Source organism: Amblyomma mixtum, chromosome 4, assembly GCF_055824585.1.
Source record: "Amblyomma mixtum isolate Tamu chromosome 4, ASM5582458v1, whole genome shotgun sequence".
In the NCBI taxonomy this organism is placed as follows: Eukaryota; Metazoa; Arthropoda; class Arachnida; order Ixodida; family Ixodidae; genus Amblyomma; species Amblyomma mixtum.
The window spans coordinates 120,477,800-120,496,170 of NC_143015.1; the positions used below are offsets into that span (position 1 = coordinate 120,477,800).

The following is an 18,371-nucleotide window of genomic DNA, read 5'->3' on the forward strand; positions in this document are numbered from 1 at the left end:
CTGCAGCCAGTTGTGATGACATCGCAAGGTCACATAATATCTCGCGACCAATAAGGCGGTTTTCTTTCAGAGAAGCCGGAAATATTTTGTTAGGTAGCCTAAATGCTATGGCAAAATAAAAGAAAAGGGTGAATAAATATAACAATAGTTGCTTTCGTTTCAGCAAGGCTGGTTGAAAAGAAGGGCTGCTGTGTGAGTATATGAATGTCAACAAAAATAGCGCAGGAACAGAACAAGGACAAGAAAGGACACACACGTGTGTGTCCTTTCTTGTCCTTGTTCTGTTCCTGCGCTATTTTTGTTGACATGTGTTACCAAAAAGCCCGAGCTGCCACCTTACGAGTATAGAAGTTACCTGAGCAAAATGGCCCCCCGGGGAGTAAGGTGCACTTCTTGCCGTATTTCTGACACTGGGCGTCTTCTTGGGGACTGCACCCAGTTTTGTTTTTTCCTAGAAAATAATGGCAGTTTATCCGGTCAGGCACCACTCGCATTTAAAGTAATAACTCAAGGGAAAGTCTTTTTGACAATTAAGCAATAAAGCGGCATTCCAGTATATAAACTACAAGGCAGCCTGCCTATGCCAGGATAAGGCCCATTCAGCGAGTTAATCGTCACCTTTTGTCTTTCTGCATGGGTGATATCTCTGTATTTCCCGAAGGCGGAAGCAAACAAATTTTCTACTCGTTGGGTGCGTTGCTCTTCTCCCTACCTCTATACCCCGAAGCACCAACAGCATCCGAGAGGTCGCCACACTAGAATCCCAGGCAGCAGCGCAACAAAAAGCGTCGCATAAACTAGGCTATGGCTTAGCTATAGATTCCGCCTCATTGGTCAGCGTTAATGCTTCCTGCACTCTTTTTCCGGCACAGCCTTCCTCCTCCGAGATGGCAGTTCAGTGCCCGTCTCCTCCGGCGAAGAAGCCAACGCCTGTATGTGTGTGTGCGTGCACATGAGCAGGGACAGAATTTGGCACCGGTGCAGCTGGTGGGGATGGGTGAGCAGTTGGTAAAGCTTCTGGAGAATTACGGACGGCGCGTGAACAGCACACAGCGCCCCTAGGGCATCAGGTCAACTTCCAGGCACCCTGTGGACACCTTTTAGTGGACCACGGTCACATGAAGGCTCCAGCTTATTGTTTTCGCTAGAAGTGAAGGTCGCAAGCGCACTGCCCACCAGAAAAAATCTAAGAGGCAAGGCTTCAACCCTCCCTCACCCGAAACATCTCGTCCGTAAAAACATCAAGGTAATTATCGGGGGCAAATTCAGCGGCTTTCGAGAATTGTCGCATCCAATGCCTGATCGTTTCGCAGCTTTTTTACCATGAACGCACTGCTAGCCTAACCTACCTCCTCCCCAGAAATCTGAGAAGCCCCTAGTTGAAGCGAAGAGCCTGCACCCTCCAGAAGCATAAGCCGCCAGCAGCCTTCCTACCGGACATGTGTACTGCAGCGCAGACTGTTTTCCTCTGCACAGCAATTAAGAGTGGCTCTTAAAGCTCTGTTGCTTCCGCCCAGAAAAAAAAGATTGGCTGTGGCTTAGCTAAGGTTAAGCCTGGATATCTCGAAGCGAAACGCTGTCGCTGCTTTTCAGCCAACTCCCAAGGTACCACTTGTGGATAGGTGTTTCTGCGCAGTCCGACTATTGCTTCTTCTTCTCCTTCCATGGCGAGTGTCTGCGCCTGTTCTATGGGCAAGCGCGCCTTATATACTCCTCCTTTCAAATGCGCACTGCGCACGGCTGCGGCAAAAGGTCAAACGGTGGCGAGGAGGAGAAGCGGTGGCGCACATGAGCAGTAGTGCTCGACGGCGGCTGCGGCAGCAGCGGCCACCTGCGCTCCGCGTGACGTCACTCGGTTTCGCGCATGCGCAGCTGTGGCAAATCCGTAGTGTGGCTCACGCGAAGCGCGGTGTTGGTGAGCCTAGTGAAGCTTTTCGCTTCAAAAGTCGTCACGGAGTACAGAATGCTTCATTACCTGTGCAATATGGCTTCCCGTTCGAGAGGGCACATTCCATACCGTGCTTCTGACATTTTTGCTCTGCTGTCGCGTCACATCTGCTTGGATGCACATCTGCAAGACAACACAAGCGAAGTGATGATATCTGAGAGAATAACACTAGGAATGAATTTCAGATCAAGGGTTCAATGGAAAGCGTCGGTGACTCTCTGCTCCATCAATTTAGAAATGTGTTGCCAATGGGAAGAAAAATTAGGTGAAAATATTGTGGCACCTTTGCAAAATGGTTTTCCAGATATTAGCGTGCACTCCTTCCTGTATTTCTGGCATTTCGCTTCCTCTTCACTACTGCACAAGGTTCTATTTTTCCCTGAGAACAAAAAGCACATTTCAGCATTCATTCACCGGAAAGGATTCATGGAGCAAGCATTCGAGTAAATGACGCGCCTACCGGACACAGGTTTATGTCGATTATTTGCGAGAAAAAAGTTTGAGTATTTTGAGTACTATAGCATCAGTGCTTAATTGCAAAATGGTCCCTAGTTACAGAAAGCACATTCCCTGCCGTGCGTCTCTCATTTGCCTCTGCTGTTTGAATACGCAGCAATTACTTATTCGTTTTACCAATTTACATATGCGTTGCGGAAGAGGAAGCGCTGTTTCTCTGAATACTTTTACAGAGAGCCAGAACAAGGTGTTAAGAGAAAATAAATTGCCCTGAATGGCCTTGTAGCACTAGTATAACTTCAGTTTCACTTTCTATTTTTTTTCTGGCGAAACATTAAACCATATGAAGCTTTTGATTTATTTATTTTTATTTTTTTAGCTGCCCTAGTAGAGAGCTCTAGAGTAATTTCGACCACATGAGGACCTTTAAGATGCACTGACATTGCACCGCTTCTGCTGTACTCGGGAGAAAGCCCGGAGGTTCGCACACCGCAGCCGCACGCTCTAACAACTGTGCCATTCATTTGGATATAATGTTATCTCTGGGTTTGATTGATTGTGCAACATGGTTGCCCCTTGAATAGGGCGCATTGCATGCTCTTCTTCTGATATTCTCCTACTGCTGTCCCATCGCATTTGGTTTCCCGTTATGTGAAGGGCAAGCAAATCAATTGGTGGTCTCTGAATGACTGTCCGCAGGAACTAAAATTAAGGTCCGACTAAAAGCCGTGGAAAACTAGCGGCATTAGTTGATAACAAATTTGTCCTAAAGGTAGCAGGTATTTCTGCGACAATGTGTGACTTGCGCAAAACAGCTTCCAGAGAAATTTCTACATTTCGCTTCCTATGCTGGGCATAGCCCGTTTAGCTTTTTTCTTGTAGAAACAAAAGGCAGGTTTCAATAGCGAGCCAGAAGGCAGCGAAAACAAAGGCAGTGAAAAAAAGAATGGCAGCGAATGATTTGCGAAGTCTACTTTTGCTTTTGTTACCTAAAAATGGTTATAGCACCCTTAGTAATCTTTCTTTCGCGCCAAATAACCTGTGCAATAAGGCTTCCCGTTGTGGAGAGTGCATCTCATGCCATGCTTCTCACATTTTTCTTCTGCTGTCCGATCACATTTGGTTTTCTCGCCATCTGAAGAAAATTCATATCATGCAGCGATATGTGAAAGACTGACCACTGGAACGAAATTTTACATTTAAAGTAAAAGTAGTTGAGAATGAGCTCCGGAAATTTAAAAAATTGATCAGTACTGAAAACTAGCGGCATTAGTTGAAAACAAATTTCTCCTAAAGGAAGCAGGTATTCTTGCGACAATGTGTGGCCTGCGCAAAAGGGCTTCCAGAGAATTTTCTACATTTTGCTTCCTACGCCCACGAGGGTGCCTGGGCTTCAACCGAGCCAAGTGATAGTCATCGGTTTTTGTGGAATGAGCTGTCTCGTAGGTCGCTCCCCTGAAGCGATTGATAACAACACAAGGCCCGCCATAGTGCGCCAAGTCGTTTTGGTGTAGACCGCGTCGCCTAAGCACTCGCCAAAGCCAGACCACATCACCTGGAGCGTAGGAGACGTGCCTTGGAGCAAAGCTATCGTCCGCAAGCGGGCGATATTTGGCGCTTCCTCGCAAGGCGCAGGGTCTCCGTGATGCAGTTGCCGTCGTTGACGCAAAAAGGCAAGATGGTGTCAAGCGTGTAGCGTGGTGGCCGTACGTAGAAAGCAGATTTATGGCTTAAGAGAAAATCACGGCAATGTAGCCTAAGAGTTCTGCACAAATCTTCACAGTAACGGATGTAATCTGAACGGCAATGGGACAGAAAGTAGCGCACAGCAATCGGACGTCCCGTCAGTAACAAAAGGGGAACCAAAGAAAAGCTTAGAAGCAATGCGAAAGGGAAAAGCAGGTGGTGACCAAACCTCTGCCATTTTTTATTTATTTTTTTATTTTATTTGAACATACTGTTAGTCCCTTCTTGGGACTGTTACAGGAGTGGATTTATAAATAACAAGATGCAAGTTAACAACACAATAAAACAAAAGCCAGCAATCAGGTTTAAAAGACAAGAAATCAGCATCAGGGAGCGCTGGGGGTGTTTTACTATGTCTGGACATATGTGTACTATCGGGGACAAAAGTTGTGTATTCCACGCGGCGGGAGCCGGAGCAACGGAAAACTACGGCATTTTGGGGAGCTTAAGCACGAAACATTGAAACGAGCCAAGCAACATGCCTGCTCATAATAAAGGTCACGCATGGGCTGTCTCGATCCCAGATGCCGCCTGTAGATGGTGTTGAAATGCAGTTTTGAAGCGTATTGTTCTTGCATGCCAGTGGTTTCAGTGCTAAAGCGTCGAGTGCCAAGCGAACGGCCTAGATATGTTTTTTCGTCACCGTATTGACTGAGCGACCACCGGAGAGGCAAGAATGGCAGAACATTGTTTTGCAGCTCTTCGAAAGTCTTGAATGGAGCATGACACTTGCAAGTGCGTCACGGAAAAGAGCGTGTAACAAGCATAACTGGCAGCATGCAGCGCTTAAATTGCTCACGACTTCAGGCTGTACCCTGCAACGACGTTCACCGTACGTTTAGTGAGAATGAAATGGGTCTCTCAGATGTACATTTGGATTTTCTTTTTCGGTGAAACAGTATCCAAAGTACACTTCTCTGGGGTAGCCAAAACTGGCCTTATAGAATGGCCGCTGTTCAAGCTGTTAGGTAGCAAATATCTACCCAATCAATGCTGACACACTGTTTTGAAAAACCATCGGTGACAGACAAGACGAAATAAAATGGTTTGACTAGCTGTCAAATGCAGAGTGCAAAACATAGACTGTACTAGCGGACTTTAGCAAATAAACTTATTTTTTGCGCTCACAGCCATGTTCATCTCTCTGAGAAAAGTTTCGGAGATCCGATGTACTTTCAGTGCATTAAATGGTGAACAATTTATGACCTGTAGGCCATATACCACAGTTTCTTGACAAACGAACGCTACGCAACGTGTAGCGCGCAAACGTAGAGCGAGAAAAGGAGTTTTAATAACTGGTAACCTCTCATGCAATGCTTCAGTAATGGTTTCTCTGTTTAGCGCTGGAATTGTTTGTTAATGCAGTGGACGAGTGGACGAGCACTATGGCGCATGAAACAGCCAAAGCAGCGAGAGACGGTTCGTGAGCTGCCAAGGAAGAAAAGGCAACGTGGCCTAAAGCGGCGGCACAAAAAGCATGAAAAGACAAAGGAAGCCTACGCTAAGAAAGAGCTTCATAGCGGAAGCTCTTTAGCCACAAAAGCAGCCAACGCGGGCAAAAACAGAAGCGGGTACGTTCGGCAGTGAAAGAACCTAAGAAATACCGGAGTGCGGCTGCCATCATTTATGGGCCCTGTGTGTGGTTGATGGTTATTAAATTTAATGGTGCATGAGCAGCTCATCCAAAGAGTGCTGGGGCGGAAAGTTTATCTTCGGAAAGGACCGATTTTTCAAGTTTTTAACACCAACGAAGCAGACGACCAGGCAAGTAAAAAACTTGTAATCCGGTGGTTATCTTACAGTAGTAGTTACGGTCGAACCACGCACCTCCAGTTTACGAGGCGGAAGGTGTAACCGCTAAGTGAATGCTGCAGTTTTAGATCTTGCGTGCAACGCGTTTAATGCATGCATGGCCTCTCGCCCGCGACTTAGACTACAGTTTTTTTTTGGCACAAGCCCTCACGGAACATTTTGGTGTGGCTGCTAGCAATAAGCTGGTGAGACCTGGCCGTGAAATAGTTGCAGCGATTGAGAGAGGTATTACCTAAGCGTTACTATACTCGTACGTCAAGCATCTGGTGGACAGCATGTTTTTAACTTAGTCTTTACGAACCTTATAAGCCAGCCTGATTTGAATAAGAACGAGTTGCGCGCATCTAAAAGAAAAACGCCGGAAAAAAGATGAAGAAGGATTTGCGCTCCTTCCGTCTTCATCATCTTTCCTGTGATCGTCCTTTATGTATGTGCAAATTGTTCTTAACAATTCTTATGCACCAACTCTCTCAGGAAGAAGTTCTAAGCTACCTGATTTGAATAATAGCCCTTCTCCAGCTGTGGTACGGTAAGCGTGAGGACGACTTCGATTCATTAACTGACGAGTGTTTTGCGATGGTTATGAATGGTACATAGTTCTGTTATCTATGCATCTTCTAAGCGTCTGTGGTTGACTGTGACTAACTATGCCATGTTTTGTCAGCATATTGCAGTATGTGGAGAAATAATGTTTTGTAAGATAATAGCTCCCTTGCTGCCGAGCAGTGGCGAGCTAATTGCAGGAAACAATCAAATATGGAGTGTTAAGTTCAAGTATTGATTGATCATTGGCTTCATCAACTGAAAACCTCAAATAACGTTGTCAAAAAACTACGTTTGATTGGGTATAGCGCGTTATGTGCGCAAACAATTTCTGACGTTTTTTTTTTTTTTTTCAGAATACAGTTTTTGCTTTTTCATCCAAAATACATGGTTTTTATTAGCTGGTCAAAGTTGGGGAGCAATAATTATCGTAGTATAAATGGTTCTTAGAAAGTCCACACTGTCGTCTTAGCAGGAACAACCAAACCACTCCAGAGGTAATGCGGGAGTAAAAGCAAGTGTAGAGAATGAGTTGCCGCAGTGCAATACTCGCAATATTGTTGACCTCCTGGTTTTCCTAAAGCACACTAATGTGACAGCACACGAGCGTCTACAGGATTCCGCCGCCATTTAAAATAATGTGAAATAACCTCTTATGTTTTACATTCAAGAACGAAAATGTTTTCTGGCTCGCGTATTGCGCTAAAAATTGCACTACCTGTGCAATATGGCTTCCCGTTAGACAGAGCGCATTTCATGCTGTGCTTGTTGCATATTGCTTCGGCTTTAGAGTCACATGCGGTTTGATTTTTATCTGTAAGAAAACAGAAAAGGATCAGCGATATCTGACGGTCCATAGAAGAAAGCAACCGCAGATCAAAGGTTAAAAAAAGCTGTTAATAGGTTCCGCCATCTTTAGAAAAAGCCGCTGAAAATGAATGGCACATAGCAGCATTGCTGGAATAGATCTTACTACCTGCGCAAAACGCCATTCCAGATATTAACTCGCATTCCTTGCCGTGCTTCCGACATTTTGCTTCTTCTTTGGCAGTGCAGCGGGTGTCCTTTTTGCCTGAAAAAAAAACATTTTTATTTTTCAGTGAGACATTAAGATTACGAGAACAGGCTAATGGAAAACCTAATATTGTAATCCATTTTTAGTGATTTTGCGGCTATGAATGCACACCCATACCTCAACAACATTCAAGGTCTACTTTCTTTTTTAGGTGATATTTTTAACCCTCTAATGAACATATAAAACGCAGTGATGGCCGACCACACACTTTCTGTCTGTACGGGAGGCGTAGACCTCTTCAGTCACAACTCCCCTGCCAGTATACATGTTTATCTAAAAATACCATCTAAGGAAAAAATTTGGCTTTTACAAAAGTGTACTCCGAACCACAGCATGACGTCCGTTACCCTGTTCTTGCGTGAATTTAGAGCAGATACTTTCGTGCTGCACCCCAAGATTAGGGATTCAACTTTTTTGAGAAAACAAAAAAAAAAGACGTTCGTGATATGTCACTTGACAAAGGGTCAGCGTGCTTTTGTCTGTCAAATAATTCTGGCTGGCAGCCCAACACATTTCGCAGCATCCACAACAACCTTGACTTACAAGCCCTTCTATACGGATTCGCGCATTGGTAACATGTCTGTTAGTGATAGCAGCTGTATCGTGATGAATATCGACTTTTTTCTCTTCACTCACAGAAATGTGCACATGCCAAACGACAAGTGGATATAGCTTCTCAAAATGCTGAGTAAAATAGGTAGTGCCTCTGGCTAATGTGCACGAAGAGACAGTCCTGCTCGTTTAAATATATCCAGGAGCACAAAATTGCGCTTCTTTGAAGGCAACGATAGATTCCTTTACGCTTTTCAGTTTGCAGGAGAATGGAGATCTCATGGCAAAACATTGCTTGTGTTCCTGAATGTGCTAGCCCTACCTATTGAAATAAAGAAAGCAAGGCGTCTGGAAAGAAGAAATATTGCGGCCCTGGCTGGCCTTGCAGCTGTTGAATATGCACGACGTGGTTTGACTGCATGGTGGCTGTTTAAAAAGATCTGTAAATTTAAAAACGCTCATCTCAAACTGAAACTCTCCCCTAGTTGACTCCAGCGTTTTAAATATACGGGATTCGAGAAAAATGTTTTCCTAGAATTTTCCTCGAGCTTCTAGAAAATTCTTGTAAGGATCGTTGCATTTTAGGCGAGGTGGTTGCTCATAATGGATAGAAATTTTAAGCAACCAACAAACATGGGCAGCAAACATGCCTGTGTGTCTCCCTTTCTTCTCCACGTTTGTTATGTGCGCAACATTTTCATCCACACTTGTAAGGAAACTAAAACTTCGCTGAAATGTTTTTAAATTGTTATTAGAGAATCGTGAAAAATTGTACTGATTTTCTAATTGTTGAAGCAAAGCATGTCCTGAAGACTGTCCAAAGTGCTAGACAGGTACAGAAAGGCCTCAAACCTGTGCCGTTATGCGAGATTCATTCCAAGAGGAATTGCACTCCTCTCGAGCGGGGTCACCAACATGCCCCCGCATGTGACATCACTGCAGACTGCCCAGTTGACAAGGCCATGCCATGAATCTAGGCCACGGAACTCGAGAGACATTGCCCTCGAGGTGGTGGTGGTGGTGGTGTGACACTTTTTATTGACAGCCTTTAGGTTAGGCGTTCAATATGTCCTGGGCCACGGAGACGAGGGCACGTTGCAGGTTCAGGTCCCGGGAGACAAGCCAGATGGGCCACGGTGGGGGTGGGGGGGAAAGGATAGGCGGCGGACTGGAAGGCTACGTGGCACTGTGTAAGGCAGTGTTCTATGTCTGCATATGTGTGTGGACAGTTTCGGCACCGAGGTGTGAAAGTGTGCCGGTACAGATAAAGTTTGGCTGCTGTACGTAGGAGATTCAACTGTATTCGGCGAAGAATGCGAGCTTCCCAGATCGATAAGGATGGGTGCGGCGGCGGTAAATCAGCTAAGTCCAATTTTTGCTGCGTGTATTATTTGTTGACGGTGTGTTTGTAAGCCCTGACCGTTTGCTCCGTCGGTGGGCTCGTCCATGGGATCCCCGGCGCCCGGTGTATAGTTTCGCAGGCAAGCTGGTGAGCCAGCTCATTGCCGGGAATGCCCATGTGACCAGGGATCCACCGAAGGGTCACCGGTCGTGGCCTTAATGCTATGAGGGCGGCATCTAAGGCCGATCGGGTAGGGAAGGAGAGGGCTCTTTCATGGAAGACACGCAGAGCTGCCTGCGAGTATAGACAATGTAGGAGAGCGTAATCATCTAGGTCAAATGAACGTGGCCTATCCGTACTGCATCGCCTTAATTCGTAGCATGGCATTGTCGACCGGTCAGGATGCGTCACAGGAGTGCAGAGAGATTCTCTCTTCCTGAAGGGCTTTCCTTTATCTCTATACCATTAATCTATCCGGGCGGTGAGAGAGACGAACAGTTCCTGCTTCTGTAGGGCGAAGGCGAACAGACAAGCTAAATGAGCCCGATGGCAGATGCTGTCCTCTCTGCCATGTGGTAGAGGCTTCGGCATCAACTCCCTCGTGTCAATCTCGCTTTAAAGAAATAAAACATTATAATGAATGTTTTCTTTTGCAACGCGTGTCTCGTTTTCATGCATGCTTCTGGTGACAGATAAGCTTTGTAACTTATCTGGTTTATTTTACCAGGAAAATGACGATTTATTTGTGAGATTGTAGTAGCAATAGAATTTAAAAAATAAAAGGAGCACATCGTATGTAAATTAAAAAAAGGCAATATTTTAAAAATTTCAGCGTTCAGCGCCGTGCATTATAGAGGTTTATACTTCCTCACCTGCGAAAAACAGCTTTTTGTTGACTAGTTGGCACTGCTTGCCGTGATTACCACATATTGCTTGTGCCTTCAAGTCGCACCCGATTTGGTTTTTGTCTCAAAAACAATAGCAGCAACGATACTTTGTGGACTAAACTCATTACTGTGAGCTGATAAAAGGCAGAATAAAGAAAAGGCATTGCCGCCATCAAATAAAAACAGTATGGTCAGAAAACCACCATTACTGTGTGAGTGTAAAAGTAAGGGAGTAATTACTTCCTAAGATCCACGCAAGCACAGCCACACAACTGGACGTGAAAGCTACATAGCTTGTACTGACACATCAAAATACAAGATAAATTTTTCCTGGACCCGGGTCCAGAATTTGCGCCAGCGCCTGTTGGGGGCAGCCACTCAAGCAATGCAACCAACAGGAATGGCTAGGAGATCACACTTGATGAAAACTCCGCAGTTGATGCGGCAGAAGATGTATTCTAGTGGCGACATGATGTCACAGAATCGTCCAGGCGTCCAGAAATGGAGTCTGAACTGACTGCCTCAATGAATAGAAAAGTGCTACAGTAAAACAAGACCTACTGCTGCAATGCAATGCGTCAGCTGCACAAATTGGCTTCTCGGAAAATAACTCTCGATCCTGTCTGTAATTCCAACACTTTGCTTCTCGTCGCGATTATAGCGGGTTTTGAAGGTTGCCAAAAAAATTACATATTTAACTACTCAGGTTCTATCGATTAATTCATTATACACGTCCTGCTAAAGGTATTCTAAAAGGAAGTTAGTTGCGCCAGATTAACGGTGATGATCAAGATGATTATTTTTTTATGGCCAAGAGCAGCTTTGACCAAAGAGCACCATGCCAGGGGGTACTTCGTTTGTACATGGAGTCAAATGCGCATTCCCTAAGCATTTCACCCATTGTGTCAAATTGCCATGGTTGAAAGCAAACACAAAGTAAAGGTGGGCAGAAAGCCAGCACTTGACACCCCTGATAAGCCGAGCCCCAGGCCAAGGGAAAGCTTATATCCACTCCGTCACCTCTGCGTACCCAGTACCATTGGGAATCAAAACGCCTGCGCACTCGGAGCATGCGAGACAGATGCTGAAACCACTAGTTCCTCCTGCGCTAAGCACCAAAGAGAATTCAAAGATCTCATTACAGTGGATGCTGGTATTGATCGTTGTACCATTAAAAGCATCCAGCATCCTGACAAATACAGAAATATTTCCTACCATTGCACAATGGTTTCCCGTTGTAGAGGGTGCATTCCATACCATGGTTCAGACATTTTGCTGCGTCTTCCGACGCACAAGTGCTTTTCACTGTATCTGGAAGACAAAATTGCTAAAGTAAATCTGGAAGAAACAAATAGCAGCACTACAATGCTGCTACTACAGATTGCAAAAGAAAATTGCGGAAAGAAATATTTTTTATGGGGGCTCAGAAAGCAGTTGTCGTATTTAGTGTATCAAAAATGAGATCAATACTTCTAGAAAATTGAGGAAAATTAACTATGAAGAATAAAAAATGTCATAGTCGAGAGCGTCTATGGAAACTAAGCATCATTATGTCATATACGATAGCAGTGAATTCAGCTCCAGTAGTGAAATGTTATCAGAGATTTTCGACGGTTTCGTAGCAATTACTACGTAAACAGTTATAAAAATATCTGTCTTATAATCTTATGTGGGCACCTAATCTACCATAATACTTGTGAGTCTTTCACCCCAGGAAATTAGACTATCAGCTTGAGTGTTTCCTATACCCCAGAAAATCATAGATGATCACCATTGCTGATTCCTTTCAGATAAGGGTCTAAAAGTAGCCAACTAAAATTAAAAACATACAACCGAAAGTAACCAACACGTCAATAAATTAAGGATTCTTTACGGAGTAAAAAAGCACTGCGCATCTTCTCCACAGCATACTCTCATCATCATCATCACCAGCCTGACTACGCCCACTGCAGGGCAAAAGCCTCTCCCATGTCTCGCCAGATAACCCTGTCCTTTGCCAGTTGCGGCCACTGTATTCCCGCAAACTTATTAATCTCATCTGCACACCTTTCTCCCGCCCCATGCTACGCTTGCCATCTCTTGGAATCCACTCCGTTACCCTTAAGCACCAGCGGTTATCTTGCCTTTGCATTGCATGCCCTGCCCAAGCCTGCACAGCTCATGAAATGCATGCCCTTCTAAATCCTGTAAATATTTGCGTTCATTCCCTCCACACTGTGTACAGGTTGGGCCAATAACGCAAGCTGCTAACAGAATACATGCCATCTCTCAACCTCCTGAGAAGTTCTCTTGTCTTCAGAAACACTTGCATTCCTTAGCACTATTCACACATTTCAGTGACTCTTCTCATTTGCGAACTTTGACATTTTCATTAGTGGTGAAATAAAAGAACGAACGCATCTATTCAACACAATCCACAATTGTACCCTTTCCGCAAGATCAAATTCTTATTGTGCGACCATTTCAAGCTATTATTTCACTCTTCGTGCATCGCGTCAGGAGTGTTTCTGACACCGTTAATGCTGGCAAACCTTATGCTTACCTACGCACACTCCTTTACCGGCAGAGAGAACGCATTCCTTGCCTAATTTCTCGCACTCTTTCGTCTCTTGTTGATGACAATTTTCTGGTCCGTGATCTGCGAAAAAATTGTATCCCTTGAGTCCTGTTTTCCTCAGATAAAACTAATGGTACTTCTCGCTTCCAACACTTTTATGTTGCATAGTACCAGAACTTTGGTGTTCAGAGATGGATGATAAACGACCTGTCCGCATTAATCGCTCACCTGTGCATGATTTATTCCCGAAGAAATCAAGGCATGCCCTTCCTTTTTTGGCACACTCCTGCGCACTTTGCGAGTCGCACGGTTTCGGTAGATTGTCTGTCAAAGTATAAAGAAATGATAAAAATATTCAGAACAAATTAACAGGGGTGCTCGCACAAAAGCTCACTTTTTGCTTCATGCACTATTTAGAGCTCATAGCTTGCTTTGTGCAGATTCTATATGTAAACGAATGTGGGCAACTTAAAATTAACAAAAAACATTCACCTATGCATTGGCCGGCACCCGCAGAAAGCACGCACTCCTTTCCTTTTATCTTGCATTCTTTGCTTTCTTGAAGTGAACACTTTTCTGGCTTATTTTCTGTGAAACAATCGAAAGATTCTTTTTCAGACAGAATAAGGATAAAAAGTCACGCCTGCCGTGAGTCCTTCGAACCTAGTAGTTTTAATACAGCAGCTAGAGATATACACAATCCAAAATATAACCCTTATCTACGCGAAAAATTTTATTCACTTACGCATGACTCAGCTCAAGACTCGAGCCGGCAGTCGTTTTCCGGGTCCGCGCAATATTGAACGCCTTCTCGGTCATGCAGATTTGATTGTATATTGGTTTCAAGACGCACTAAGGGTTTCAGATAGATGCAATAAAACACACGCTCCTCCCTCCCACGACACTGCAGCGGCAACTCACTGATGTATCGAGGCACGCAAACTTCCTTCCAGAATCTAAGTATGCCCAAATATTCTTAGGTCAAAGAGCACATCAATAATTATATACGTATGCAAACAGCTTACCCGTGCGCCCCTCGCATTCCCAAGCCTGTTTCTATTGATAGCATCTGAGTGTCACTGTATTTAGGAACTTTATCTGCGCATAATATTTGACCTTCACTGGATGATGATATCTGCACTGCAGAAGTCGCAGCTGGCCCCTTTCGTTTCAAAGAGTTACAAATTGAGCGCACGAGCAACCCTTCCAGCAGCAACATTATGTTTGGAAAATAGATGGCTAGAATTTTAAGCGACATGGTGTTCTCTTCCGGGAGAACAGCCTTTCTCCATGTGCGGCATACCTACTTACGCCAATAAGTGCGGTAGATGTCGGTAATCTCCTGAAGAAGTATGACACTTCGGCGATTTTCGGGGATAGTGGAGCCACCGTGGTCTCCGGCAAATCTTCATATATTTGAATATATTTGATGCTGTACATTACTACTGACTGAATCCCCAGTGCCTCTAATAAAATTAAAATATCGTTGCATGCTCAAAATTAAAAAAAAAATACTTCCGTAGACTGCTATACGCACAGATTGCACACATTGCTTGCCCACTCTATCGTCCTTCTCTCCATTTCGATCACACTTCAGCAGAGGCATATCACAGAGTCGAATCGAGTGCCCTTCTGCATCACACTTCGAAAAAATCCTATGCTAACTCGAGCATTTTTATCGGTTAATCAACAACGCTCGATGGACATACTGTCTATAAAACAAGCTTGTAAGGGAAGAAATGTGACACCAAATCACCTGAGCAGTCCTCTTGTCCGGAGAAAAGAAGGCATTCCTTTCCCTCTTTCATGCACTTCTCTGCTCCTTGCGGACTACAAGGTTTGGGCTTGATATCTGTTGATGGCAATAAAAGAAAACTCGTCTGGTCCTCACAGTCGTGGGCCATATCCATTCTGGAAGAGTTTAAACTCTTGCATCGTGGACATTTCAAGCCATTATTTCTCTCTTCGGGTTCCGCGCGAGGAATGCTTCTGACACCGTTAAGTTGGGTTGATTTGACTTCAGTTCAGTTGTTGCATGCTACTGGTGAAATTAGCCTTGCTTACTTTGCAGGCGATTGCTCCACCGTAGCGTCACTTATATGTTTATAATATTCTAAAACTGGTCAGATCTGCCACGCTATGCACACAGTCGCTTAAAATAGAACATAGGCCACTCCAGCAGTCAATATCTATGCTGGCAAACATTATGCTCACCTATGCACACTCCTTTACCGGCAGAGAGAACGCATTCCTTGCCTAATTTCTCACAAACTTTCGCCTCTTGTGGATCACAGTTTTCTGGACGGTGATCTGCGAAAAAATTGTATCCCTTGAGAGCTGTTTTTCTGAGATGAAAAATACAGGTAGGATTCGCTTCTAACACTTTTATGTTGCTTAGTACCAAAATTTTGGGCAGAGATGGATAATGAACAACTTACCTACAATAATCGCTCACCTGTGCATGATTTATTCCCGGCGAAGTCAACGCATGCTCTTCCTTTTTTGGCACACTCCTGCGCACTTTCCGAGTCGCACGGTTTCGGTACATTGTCTGTCAAAGTATAAAGAAATAAAAAAAAATATTCAGAACAAACTAACAGGGGTGCTCGCACAAAAGCTCAACTTTTGCTCGATACACTTTTCTGAGTTCATATATTGCTTTGTGGGTATTCTATATGTAAATGAATGTGGGGAACATAAAATCAACAAAAAACATTCACCTAAGCATTGGCTGGCACCAGCAGAAAGCACACACTCTTTTCCTTTTATCTTGCATTCCTTGCTTTCTTGCGGTGAACACATTTCTGGTTTATTTTCTGTGAAACAATATATACATTCTTTTTCAGACAGAATAAGGATAGAATGTCACGCCAGCCATTAGTACTTGCAAGCCAGTAGTCTTAATACAGCGGCTGGAGATATACACAATCCAAAATGTAACCCTAATGTACATGTAAAAGTTTATTTACCCACGCATAACTCAGCTCAAGACTTGAGACGGCAGTCCGTTTCCCGGTTCGCGCAATATTGAACGCCTTCTCGGACACGAGGAATTCGTTGGAGCTTGGCTTCAAGGCACAGTAATGGTTTCATCTCGACGCAATAAAACACATGCTCCCACCTCCCACGACACTGCAGCGGCAACTCACTGATGTATCGAGGCGCGCAAACTTCCTTCCAGAGTCTAAGTATACCTAAATAATCTTATGTCAAATACCACATCCTTGTTGCAAACAGGTTTCCCGTGCTCCACTGGCATTCTCAGCCCTGTTTCCATTGATAGCAACTGAGTGTCACTGTTTTTAGGAACTTTATCTTCGCATAATATTTCACCTTTACTGGATGATGATATCTGCACTTCAGATGTCGCTACTGGCCCCTTTCGTTTCGAAGAGTTACACATTGAAATCACGAGCAACCCTTTCAGCAGCTACATTATGTTTGGAAAATAGATGGCTAGGATTTCAATTGTGAAGGTGTTCTCTTCCGGGAGAACAGCATTTCTCCATATGCCTCATACTTACTTACGCCAATAAATGCGAGAGACCTCGGTACCTAATCTCGTGAAGAAGTATGACAATTCGGCGATTTTGGCGGATAGTGGAGCCGCCGTGGTCTCCGGCAAATCTTCATATATTTGATGGTGTACAGTACCACTGACTGAATCATCTGTGCCTCTATTAAAATGAAAATACCTTTGCAGGCACAAAATTTTTTAAAATATAATTCCACAGAATTTTTTTTCGCACAGATTGGACACATTGCTTGCCCACTCTCTCGTCCTTCTCTTCTTTTGGATCATGCTTCTGCAGAGATATATCACAAAGATTAATCGAGCGCCCTTCTGCATCACACTTGGAAAAAATCTTATGCTCACTCGAGCATTTGTATCGGTTAATTAACAACGCTCGATGGACCTACTATCTAAAAAAACAAGCTGGTAAGGGATGAAATGTGACACCGGATCACCTGAGCAGTCCTCTCGTCCGGAGAAAAGAAGGCATTCCTTTCCCTCTTTCACGCACTTCTCTGTTCCTTGCGGACTGCAAGGTTTGGGCTTGACATCTGTTGATGGAAATAAAAGAAAGCTCGTCTAGTCCTCACAGTCGCGCGCCATAACCATTCTGGATGAGTTTAAACTCTTGCAGTGTGGACATTTCAAGCCATTATTTCTCTCTTCGGGTTCTGCACGAGGAATCCATCCGACACTGCTAAAGCTCGAAAACCTTATGCTCACCTATGCACACTCCTTCACCGGCCGAGAGAACGCATTCCTTCCCTAATTCCTCGCACTTTTTCGCTTGTTGTGGATCACAATTTTTTGGCCGGTTATCTGCGAACAAATAGCATCCCTTCAGTGCTGTTTTCCTCAGACAATGCACACATGTAGTTTTTGCTTCCAACACGTTTATATTCCTTAGTACCAGAATTTTGGTGTTCAGAGATGGATGGTAAACAACCTGTCCGCATTAATCGCTCACCTGTGCATGATTTATTTCCGGAGAAATCAAGGCATGCCCTTCCTTTTTTGACACACTCCTGCGCACTTTGCGAGTCGCACGGTTTCGGTACATTTTCTGTCAGGGTATAAAGGAATAAGAAAAATATTCAAAACGAAGTAACAGCGGTGCTCGCACAAAAGCTCACTTTTTGCATGATGCACTCTTTTGAAGCAACAGGTTGCTTTGTGGAGATTCTATGTGTAAATGATTACGGGGAACTTAAAATTAACAAAAAACCATTCACCTATGCATTGGCTGGCACCCGCAGAGAGCACACACTCCTTTCCTTTTAACTTGCATTCTTTGCTGTCTTGAGGTGAACACTTTTCTGGCTTATTTTCTGTGAAACAATATACAGATTCTTTTTCAGACAGAATAAGGATAAAAAGTCACGCCTGCCATGAGTCTTTGCAACCTAGTAATCTGAATACAATGGCTAGCGATATAAACAATCCAAAATATAACCCTAAACTACGCGTAAAGTTATATTCACCTACGCAAGAATCTGCTCAAGTCTGGAGCCCGCAGTCCTTTTCCCGGTTCGCGCAATATTGAACGCCTTCTCGGCCATGCGGATTTCATTTTAGACTGATTTCAAGAGGCAGTGAGGGTTTCAGAAAGACAAAACAGAACACACGCTCCTCCCTGCCACGACACTGCAGCGGCAACTCACTGATATATCGAGGCACGCAAACTTCCGTCCAGAATCTAAGTATGCCCAAACATTCTTAGGTCAAAGAGCACATCAATAATTATATACGTATGCAAACAGCTTACCCGTGCACCCCTCGCATTCCCAAGCCTGTTTCTATTGATAGCATCTGAGTGTCACTGTATTTAGGAACTTTATCTACGCATAATATTTGACCTTCACTGTATGATGAAATCTGCACTGCAGAAGTCGCAGCTGGCCCCTTTCGTTTCAAAGAGTTACAAATTGAAATCACGAGC

General features: G+C 44.2%; 1 protein-coding gene across 1 annotated transcript in view; it reads right to left on the minus strand.

Moving 5' to 3' along the window:
• LOC149348090 (uncharacterized) overlaps nt 1-13,667 on the minus strand; it is a 292,673-nt gene extending 279,006 nt beyond the window's left edge. The window contains exons 1-8 of the mRNA XM_089541683.1: nt 13,664-13,667; nt 12,904-12,999; nt 11,577-11,672; nt 10,347-10,442; nt 7,482-7,577; nt 7,224-7,319; nt 3,444-3,539; nt 2,232-2,327 (exon numbers count right to left, since the gene is read on the minus strand). Of these exons, the coding sequence (XP_089397809.1) occupies nt 2,232-2,327; nt 3,444-3,539; nt 7,224-7,319; nt 7,482-7,577; nt 10,347-10,442; nt 11,577-11,672; nt 12,904-12,999; nt 13,664-13,667 (676 nt within the window). The remainder of the gene's footprint in view (nt 1-2,231; nt 2,328-3,443; nt 3,540-7,223; nt 7,320-7,481; nt 7,578-10,346; nt 10,443-11,576; nt 11,673-12,903; nt 13,000-13,663) is intronic.
• Nucleotides 13,668-18,371: the final 4,704 nt, after the last annotated feature.